The sequence below is a fragment of the Vigna unguiculata genome, chromosome 7, assembly GCF_004118075.2.
Source record: "Vigna unguiculata cultivar IT97K-499-35 chromosome 7, ASM411807v1, whole genome shotgun sequence".
NCBI lineage: Eukaryota > Viridiplantae > Streptophyta > Magnoliopsida > Fabales > Fabaceae > Vigna > Vigna unguiculata.
Genome location: NC_040285.1, coordinates 7,838,143 through 7,848,766, shown reverse-complemented (window position 1 = coordinate 7,848,766; position 10,624 = coordinate 7,838,143). Strand labels below are relative to the sequence as shown.

The 10,624-nt window shown below is 32.2% G+C and overlaps 1 protein-coding gene across 1 annotated transcript; it reads right to left on the bottom strand.

Annotated features, from left to right (window-relative positions):
- Positions 1-1,761: 1,761 nt before the first annotated feature.
- On the bottom strand, positions 1,762-9,586 carry LOC114191993 (delta(14)-sterol reductase). The gene is made up of 13 exons (XM_028081488.1): positions 9,312-9,586; positions 9,094-9,211; positions 8,919-8,989; positions 8,721-8,777; positions 7,656-7,747; positions 7,507-7,554; positions 6,462-6,582; positions 6,327-6,373; positions 5,004-5,085; positions 3,098-3,174; positions 2,824-2,943; positions 2,221-2,295; positions 1,762-2,112 (listed from the first exon to the last, which is right to left on the bottom strand). Exons 1-13 carry the CDS (start codon positions 9,369-9,371, stop codon positions 1,959-1,961), a joined length of 1,122 nt encoding a protein of 373 aa, XP_027937289.1. The 5' UTR covers positions 9,372-9,586; the 3' UTR covers positions 1,762-1,958.
- Positions 9,587-10,624: the final 1,038 nt, after the last annotated feature.

Genomic DNA, 10,624 nt, shown 5'->3' with positions numbered 1-10,624 from the left:
CAAAAATGACTTATAGAAAGAATATTTGAACAAGGTCTACAAGAAGTGGCTAAGATCTGAAATAATACTCGATTTGAACCAGGAGTATTTTGTTGAAAGAGTACTCAAAGAATTAGTCAAGAGTGACTATAAGCACAAAGAATACTCAAATTGTACTTCACAACACTAGTCTACTTAATGAAACTCACTCAATTGATCGAGAATATGACAGTCTACCGATTGGATGAATTAGTATAAAAATGATGTTTATTCTCTCCTTTATCTTTATACTTTGCATTTCATTTTATTTTTATTGCTCTAACATAAAAGGATAGTCATGACAAAATTTCATATAACTAAAACGATTTTAACAAGAAAATAAGTTTTGCATGATTATTTCATCAAATGCAACTACCATAGATTGAATATTTACTGTATAAAATTGTCGTTTAAATATTCCCTATAACACAATATTTGCAAAAAGTGTACAATAGATTTTAGAAACACAATTGAACTCTCCCTTGTGATAGAGGACTATCTCAAGATTCTATACAAGAAGAACTTGAATATGAACTTGAAGATCAACCTTTGGGTTTTCTTTTAGAAATTAGTTATGTTCTATGTTTTTGGCTTTAGGCTTTCTTTTATAAATTAGTTTATGTTTGTATGTTTTTGAGCTTGGGCCTTCTTGTAAGGTTTTCAGGTTTTCTTAAACTTATGTGCCTATATATAGAGGTATAAAAAACTAATGTAGACTTTTAGTCATATATTGAATTTTATTTCATTAAAGAGAGGATTCTCTTTGTTCTTGGCTTAGGGCCTTTGGTTCTTATCAAAGAATAACATCTTTATGACAAATCTTCACTTGACTTATCAATCTGCTAGATTGTGGCATCCTCCATCTATGTGTAGCATCCTCCATCTCTGTCTTATTCTGCGTTCTTCTCTGATTTATTCATGTCGTGCCTCTTGATGATTCAAATTTAGAAACAATTGTACTTTTTTCTGGATAGGATCGTATCACCTTGTATTTTCAATATTTTTACACATCCTTCGTTGGGTATTTCAATGTTTTTACACAACCTTCGTTGCTTGAAGTGAAACATTATATATCTTAATGAGAATTGGAAGTAATATTTAGAATATAATTTCCAGTGTTGTAAATCGTTTTAAATCAACAATAGTAGGTAGCATTGCTGACTTAAAATTCTAAAGGCTTTTGTTATTCCTTGCATGTCAAGGAAAGAAGATACTGTCATTTAAAAAAATTAGTCCCCTCCAAATGAAAGTTAGATCAAATTAATACATATGGAGCATACATTAGTTATGTCAAGAAAACATGTGAGGGAAATTTTAGGAATTCAAGTGCTGTGAGAACATAACGTGAAATTTACTAAAGCATATTGAACTTTTGTTCTCGACAAGGGTAACAACGAAAATGTCAGGATTTTTTTTGTGTATTCACATATTAACTTCATGCTCTTAGTTGTGGTCTTAGTTTCATACTTACCATTTTCAATGTTCATGGTAATTAGAAAATTGAAAAGGGATTTGGAGCATTAAGAGCTGGTAGTTGCATTTCAGCAGTTCTGGTGTGTCCCACTGTACAACCTGCAAAATCTTTATATCTTCAAGAAATCAATGATTTTGTTTCTTTTTTAAGCAAATTGTTTCTCATTATGAATCCAACAGTTTTTTAACATTCTACTAAGGAAGCAACTATTTTGACATGCGACTTCAACTTGATTCCAATAGGAATATCATTCCCAACATTACTGGTGATTATAAGATAAGCCAAGGATCTTGCACCATGCCATTCTCATTTCAAAACAAATAGAGAAATATCATATCAAAAAGAGATGGCCATAAAAAAGAAAGCCATGAGCATGATAATCCATACACAAACAAGAAAAGATCCAAGAACCAATTTACATCAAAGTGTTTAGTAGCATTGGCAAAATGAAGCCCTTATTATGCTCCTAATAAACATAAGGCAATATTCTCCATGGCACAAGTTTACGATACTCTGCCCATATCTCTTTATACTTCTCTGCACAACGAGTTTCATCCCTTCTCTCTCTCCAAATCAACAGAATAAGAAGATAAACTGGATAGAAGTATGGAATTGGTGAACTGCAAAAATGAGTTAAATACAAATGTTTGACATTAATTTCTTTTAGAAAAATAACAAATATCCATGATTTATGTCAACATAATAAAGCAACTAGTTAAGGAGATCACCTTATCCCACAAGGTAAGCTAAAGGAGAGAGCAAGCAGCAAATCCCCTAGGTAATTACAGTGCCTAGCAACACCCCTTCAACATAATAAGAACAATAAAAATAAGAAAGATTCATGACTTCAATAAGAAAAAGAATAAGGATATGAACTTTGCTATAGCCAGCTCTAGGATGACAAATGATTAAAGACAGCACCAAATATAAATTCTTGCAAAAAGAAGTTTGTCACAAATTATGAGCTATATGAAGGGTTCAAAAAATAAGCCAGGCATGCATATGAATCCCATAAAAATATGACAATCATCTTTTCTTTTTACCTCATAACATCAGAAGTAGTTAGAGAACAAGAAAAAGGGATATCAAACAGTATTTAGGATTAGTTTTCCTGTTTCTGAGTTTCCATATTTCTTTATATTTCATGATGTTTCCTTAGTTCACTATTAAGAGTCTAGTCACTAGTGTTTGTATGAACAAGGCCAGTGCTTATCTATTATTGCATCACATTGTAAAACTTCATACTGAATATCAGTTTCAGAGTGTTACACTATATTCTCCTTTACCCCTATATCTAAAACCCTGTAATTTCAACATAAATGAAAGCTTACCAATAACCAGACGCTAGTAGCTTGCCTCCAACAACTTTTGGAGGCTTACCCCAAATAGGAGCCTTTGGATTCTTTTTGAACACGTGTTTTTGCTTGTTTGCTCCTCGAAATACCATATATCTGCACGGTTATATTACACAAATTACAGTTTATAAGGTTTACTGATAGAAATGTATGAGTTTATTAGATCAGTTTCAGTCTTCATAAAATTTTCTTTTATGTCACTTCAGGAGTATATGCATTACAGAAGTCACTTTTACATGTTACAAGTTACCCGATCAAGAAGACAAAGCAATTAGCTACCACGGCAGCGGTTGTTAACTCCACACTGTTCTTCAATAGCCACCACCCCTAATAGCAATTGCAGATTGTCAATACATGCAAGATTTTAATGCAATAGATATAATATGGAGCTAAATAAATCAGTAGCAAGTTTCATTTCCAACACAGATGAACTATGTTTGAAGCGTGCTTTATACCTTTGTTGGTTACTATCAAGTCTTGACCATAGCTCACACGTACACACGCACAAAAGAAAATAAACAAAATGGATTCAGCATATGAGAAATTTCTCTTATTTAAATATGAAAAACATGCATTAACAAGAGAGGAAGAGAGTCTCTTGGAAAATGATTTGGAAAGTCCCCTCATTTATAGAAATCTAAAATGTCAGACAGAAACCAGAGCAAACAAAAAGGAAGACATAAATAACACACATTTCATATTTAACAATTGTAATGGTACTTATGCACACATTGAAGAAATTATAAGTCAGGGGCTGCTATCTGAAAAAGCAGCATTATTCTAAGAGGAATGCAAATTCAAATTCTTCATTGGCCCGTTTTCTAGGCCTTTAGGCATTGTTTTCCAACTAGTTTTCTTTTAGTTCAGTAGGTTATCTTCTTCAACTGATTCTATCACCGATGAGTAATACACCAAGTATTTAGTTACTGAATTAACTGTATATGATTGATGTTCTTGTGCTTCCTTTTGTACAGAAAAAGAGGAAAGAAAAGAAACATGATTTAAAGCATTTGAAAGCACTGCACTTTATATGCATGTGCAAATATCCAGGCGGCATATAATCGATACCATTTTTTGAATAATTGACTTAGTATTCAGAATCATAATAAGTCAAAAAGACTATGATCAAATCAACCTACCAAAATCCTCACAATTACCTAAGCAAATATTCCTACTAGGGAAACAAATTTAAAATACAGAGTGTACCACAGCTAATAAAACTACTATACTAATTATTCAAGTTCTAAATAGATGATGTGATCATGATTCATTATTACTTGTACACAATAAATTACTAGTATATTGATTGTCACAATTCACCCAAATAGAACATGTGTCATAGTTCAAATTGGCAAGACAAAAGTGTGCTCAGGAAATCAACAGAACAAATAATAATCGTTGACTCCATCTCACCAATTTCTTTTACATGTCGACAAACATCATTACATGCATTGGCAAGTTTCGGCATATATACTTTATACCAAAAGATTTATTCACAAAAGGCTGGTATACCATAGAACTTGAGAAAGTGGCCAGAGTAGAAAATGACTTATATCACACATAAATACAATAAACAGAGAAAAAAAAAATCAGATAATGGATGAAAAGCCCAGCACAATTGTCAAAAAGGACACTACGGAACCTCCTTCCATGCCCAAGCAAAAGATCAGAAGGCCATTTGGATGGAAAATTTGTTCAATTAGGCTTTTTTTATTTTATTTTAAAGATTGCTCTTGTTTGTGTTTTATGGATCATACTTGTGTATGTTGCAGATCCTCCAACCGTTGGGTTTCAGAAGGACCCTCAGCTGGTAATAAAGGACAAGAATAAGATCTGTCAGAATTTTCTGTCCTTTAGACTTAGCCTAACCTAATACAGACCTGATTTACATACGTAGTAGTGACTGACCATCCACCAAAATCACTTTCAAGTTAATCCACAATCAAGATGACAAACAGAATGGAGTATTCAATGTCAACACAAGAACTCCTCAAACACCTTTGAGAGGTGAAACTAAGTTCATGAATGGAAAAGTTCAGTTTACAACTGTATGTATGACTATGAACAAAAAAGGTAACGTTTCCCCTGCTTACACAAACAAATTGGAAGTTCGAACTCTTCTATTTCTCATCCAAATTCACAAGTATGGCAAATACCTGTATGCTGAAAGTGAAAGGTATCCACACTAAATCTCCAAAGACCAACATGAAGCCCAATCTCTCAGCAATTATGTCCCAGCTGCAGAAGACAAAACAATAATAAGGTTAGAAAGGGGAATTGGATCATATGTGATTGATCAAATGGATATCCTGATCACAGTTTACTGTAAAATTCAGGAGAAATGTTGTTCAGTTAAATCTTTGTAGATTTTTAGATGAAAAATTATGTATATATACTGTGTTGAACCTAGATCCTGGGTTTTGATAAATTGTTCTACCCACATATTTGGTTTATTCGAGTAGACTTTTCAGTAAAAATTTTAACTAAGCTTATGCCAAAACTAATTTATAAAAGTTCTCTTATATTAGCTTCTCTACAAGATGATTTTTAACTCATGCACAAGTTAATTTTAGTGTATAAATTTTTTTCATTTTCCCTTCTTATTTTGTTCTTCCGATAATGCTTATGAAGAAGCTAACCCAAATAGGCCCATTGTATTTTGGACATTGTACTTATAAGTTATACTCGTTCCTCCACAACCTGGTTTTTACAATCTAATGTTTTGAAGCGAATTTTAAAAATCATGTTTCACCCTATCAAGAACTGCAGATAATACAACTACTCATCCACCTAATGCAGCTATGGCATATAATTCAATTATGTCAATTTATTATCTTAGGAATTCTACAATGGGTAGTAGTACTAGTACTTCATATTTCTTTCCTTGATGCAGAAAGTTAAAGTGATTCATGCATTGTGACTACAAACTTTATCATAGCAAAAGTACTGAGGCTTTTACAGCAAAATAAATTAGCATCAGTGTCACAAACACCCCATCCCCTTCCCTCTCCTCTAAAAATATTGTAAATGGATTTAGGACTTAGAGGTGTGATGGTTATGGTTTGACTTTGAACCTCTACTAGGCCATGCATGCTTCTCCATCCAGGTGCTTGCACTTCCAATGTCACCATGCCCCATTCAAAAATATTAAAAAAAGAAAAGAACACAAAAACCTACCACTTTCAAGCCTGTTTTCGATGGCCAACTTGTTGATGTTCTTGTTCATTTGAAAAGTATATTATAAATTAATTTAAACATATTTAAATTGCATAAAAAATGTGAAATTTTATAAGCAAAATATGGATCAATGCGAAGGTAGATTTTATTAAAAATTCATCATATGAAAGTTTCTCATTGGTGTAAGAATTTTAATTGGCAATAAAGTGAATGAGTATCAACATCTTAAAACTTAGCATAACAGGTAACCCATGATGAAATTTATAGAACCCAAGTCTTCTAGTGGAACATATGTAACTCACGTGGATGTCATGTATTCTTCATGTACAAAATAGTCCAGGATGTATAGCTGGAATAGAAATGCAGAAATTCACATGTCAAGCACAGAATATAGCACATTTTAATTTTGCAACAGACATGAAAGTTTTTGAGATTACTGCACAGAATAGCTGGTAGAGAATCATTGACTGGCTCAAAGTACCATCTTGAATGCTCTTCATAAGAATAGATAAATTGATAAGTAGCCACCCCATCATTCCAGCTCTAACAAAGAAAAATCTGCAATTTGATAATCCATTAAATCCATAACAAAATGCCAGATTGATTTCAGTTATCATTCACACCTCGTTAAATATGCTGATGATGTAATCTTATATGCAAAAATCAGTGGACATGCATGTGAAATATATGTACAAATGATGTGAAAATAAAAATCTAAGGAATATGCAGAAGGGCATTTAAAAACCTAAGAAAATAAGGATAAGGATACTATCCCAAATTTAGCCAAATGATGAAATATAGAACAAACATTGAAAGATAAAAAATTTAAAATTTGGCCATGAGAGTAGGATGTGCAGAAGGGCACAAATAACTTCAAGAATTATTATTCATGTCTTAAGACCGATTTGAAAACCGTTTGTTATTCTATTTATGGTTACATCGATATCTCCTTTTTTGTAGGTTAAAATTACAACACAATACAAGCATCTCTTATCCATGTTTGCTCTATCATATGATTACTAGTACAGTGTCCAGTATAAAAATTCCAATTTTTATTCTTTAAAACACACATTTATGCTTTCTACTTTTTTTAAGACCTAGTCTGTTTGGCCAGTGTTAAAAAAATAGGATGTCAAAACATGACATGTAGGTTGTCAATAAACCTTGCAGGGAAAACTGAGTCAAGTTTCTCAAAGAAAAGAATAGAACAATCTACAGATCATATAAAAACCAGAGTTTGATATTCAGAATAATCATGATGGTATTCTAGATGAGATACAAATTTCATTGGTAGGTTGGGGCAAGATGTATCATTCATAGTAAGATCATAAATCAGAATTGAACCAGTCAAGTTAAATGAGAAAAAGAAAATACATCTTTCACTGGCAGAGATGGGGAATAAAAATATATTTTTAACATGGCTTAAATTGAAAACAGTCAAGTGAAATGAGAACAAGCAGGAAATTTGGGAAAATCACATACTTGAGGTCAATACCCATGAAGTGAGGATTTAGTTGTATTCCAAACCACCTATTTAAATAAAAAGAAAGCAAAATATCAATTTAGAATATATGGCCCCACTTCTCAATTAAATTAGCCATTAGCTAAAGTAATTTCAATTTAGAATATACCAATCATGTATCAGGTTCCCACTGATATGAGGTTTTAGAGATGAACCTTTACTTTGTGACTCGCAACCAGAAAAATACAGTACCAGGGTCACCTGCCATTTTTACTCAAAAGATCAACAAAACTGACAACCAAAAGGGTATAAAATTATCATGCCATGCTGAATAGTAAGAACATCATAAATGATGATTGAAATAAACCATCCTATGTCAAATTTGTAAGGGGATAACCAAAATGTAGGTAGAAGTGATTGAACACTAACTGCAGGAAGAAGGTATTGATGTCCACATAGTGGTCATATAATTTCTTTTCATCAGTTAAGTTTAAAAATGGATCAAATGGAATAGTTCAATTAAACAGGTTAAGGAATGTCAAAGAAAACTGCATACAAACCATTTGAAAAGACCACGCTCTAACCAGTTTTACTAATAGAGCCCAATGGAGTAAGTGGCCATCTCATCCAATAGGATAAGACTATATTGTTGATTGATTTTAAAATGTAATATGTTCATAATTTCATTTCTAGTATATCTGTAGGATGGATTTGAAAACTAATATATTTATACCAAATTGGTATTTACAAATGAGCCCCATTATTGGTGAAGCAATGGCCTCGACAACAAGATCAGTGCATGCAACCTATTGAAGAAAAGTAGAAAACCTTAAATACGAAAAACAAACAAATTAATGTTCAACATATACTAGTTTAGCAGCAAAACGTAACATTCAAATCAGCCGTAACTTGTGAACAAATTGCTAATCTCGGGAAGAGACACTAATCCAAGAATACATGTCACTTAGAGTATTTAAATAGACAAAGATGACAAATAATAAATTACACAAAACTACAGGCAAGTTCGGTTTTAGAAGGTGTTTTTGGGTGTAATCTAATCAAAATTAGAGTTTCAACTCGATAATACAAGTAATAAAAGTTCGCATCAAATACGAAATTTCAATTCTGATCAGATAACAATACCAAAAACACTTATAGAGCATGTAAGTTTAGTCCAATAAATGATCAGATGCCAAACTTTGGCACTCGAAATATCAACTCTAAGCTTACATACAAGAAAACTAAAGAGAAACGTTGTGGACAGCAACTCAAGTCCTCTGTCTGATATGGCCTGCAATAATTACCACAAAAGCACATTAAACATCTTAACCTCAATCTTCACGAAAGAAGCTGAACAATCTAATCCATCTTCCATTTCATGAGTTCACTATAATAAAACTAGAAAAAACAGAAAAACTCAGGGAACACATACAGTGGGAGACACAAAACCCATATTGGCACCGATCCCAAGAAGCGCAACCAACAGAAGAAGCGAGAGCAGACCTGAGAAAATGTAAACATAGTTAAAAATCCCCCAACACACTTTTTCTTATGTATATATAAAAGAACGACCACATTGTCGTTAACATGCATATATTATAACTGACCATTGCATCGATAGTGAAGACGAGTTGCATCAGGTAGAGCAACCCCAGGAACAACTTTCCCAGGGAGAACGGATCCAGCAATGGCCAAGTAAGTGAAGAACCCCGAAAGCAAAGGAACCTGACCCAGTTTATGAAAGAGGGAAAAGATTGTAAATTGATCATTATTTTCGTATAATCGGTGAATTAGCAGAGATTGGGGTTGAGTGTTGAGGACTAACGGAGTTCCAAGATGGCATGAGAGCGTGTAGGAGAAAACCCAGATCCACGTGCGACTCCATCACTTCCGAGTGAGTTCAAAATTGAGACTTTTCAATAAAAGTTTGAGGTTTTAGATTGTGCTATGTTGCTACTTTAAAACACTCTCAGCCGCAGATGAAAAATGACAGAACATTGCGATCTACACACTACTCCTGAGTCCAACCATTATCTGTTTAAGATTAAAAATTTCGTTTTTCCTTGGCTTCTTTAATCTACTGCAATTTTTTTTTTATATTTTTGGTAACAAAAATCTTCATGTAGATTTTTCAAGCGGGATTTATATGGGTGCACTACCCTAGAGTGTTGTATTACAGATGCATTGAATGGAATATTCTATGACATGGATCCTTGTTCAATTTTCTCATGATATGTTGTAGTGGAAATCTTGGGTTTATCCTTCTTTTTCTTAAAAACTAAACAGATGAAATGATATTAAAATTTGTGTATACTTACAAAGAGAGAGATAATCACGAAAATTTCATATAATATGATAATGTGAAACTTCAGTATGAAAAATCTTTTTCATTCTCCTGTGATAAGTGCGATTATTTGTTTGTGTTTTCTGGTGTTTATTACTACAATTTGTTTTTTTTTTTCAGTGACCTAATTTTTGTAATCAGTATAATAACATTACAATATCTGTAACAATCCTATAGAAAATGTCTAATCTTTATTGTAGTAGCAGCTTGTGGTAAAAAAAAAAATTGTTCCTTTGTGGGTTAAGTTTCTTTGAGGTTAAATATGTTTTTGTCCCTCCATCTTCAGTAAATTTTGGAATTAGTTTATTTAAAAATTTTGAATTAATTTAGTCTTTTATCTCTCGAAATACATGTATTTAGTCTTTTAAATCAAATTTTGTTAGGTTTATTTGATGTTTCATAAGCATTTCAGGATTGTATTTGAGTTATTTATATTGTTTGACACATTTTTACTTCAATGTTAAGTCAAATACTATTATGAAAGACATTTGAAATATCAAATAAACTTAATAAGATTTGATCAGAAAAACTACATCTCATGTATTTCAGAAGATGAAAGACTAACTTGGTTCAAGATTTCCAAATGAATTAATTCCAAAATTCATTGAGAGTTAAGGGACAAAAACATATTTAACCCATTTCTTTGAAGTACTTGTTTATGTATTGTTTGTGATTTTTTTTACACAAATAACACTATCACAATTTTTTTTCTCTCTCAAAATACTTGATTATATTATACTAGCTACTTAATGCGTTTTAATTATTTATAAAAAGTATTTTAAGTATAATTAAAC

What these genes read in the sequence shown, in the direction of transcription:
- LOC114191993 (XM_028081488.1), bottom strand. Translation starts at nt 9,371, where the DNA reads ATGGAGTCGCACGTGGATCTGGGTTTTCTCCTACACGCTCTCATGCCA. An exon ending in TCTACCAGCTATTCTGTGCA is followed by an intron (nt 6,374 to 6,461) that starts GTAATCTCAAAA and finishes TTTCTATTCCAG; the next exon opens with CTATACATCCTGGACTATTT. An exon ending in AGCTTACCTTGTGGGATAAG is followed by an intron (nt 2,113 to 2,220) that starts GTGATCTCCTTA and finishes TCATTTTTGCAG; the next exon opens with TTCACCAATTCCATACTTCT.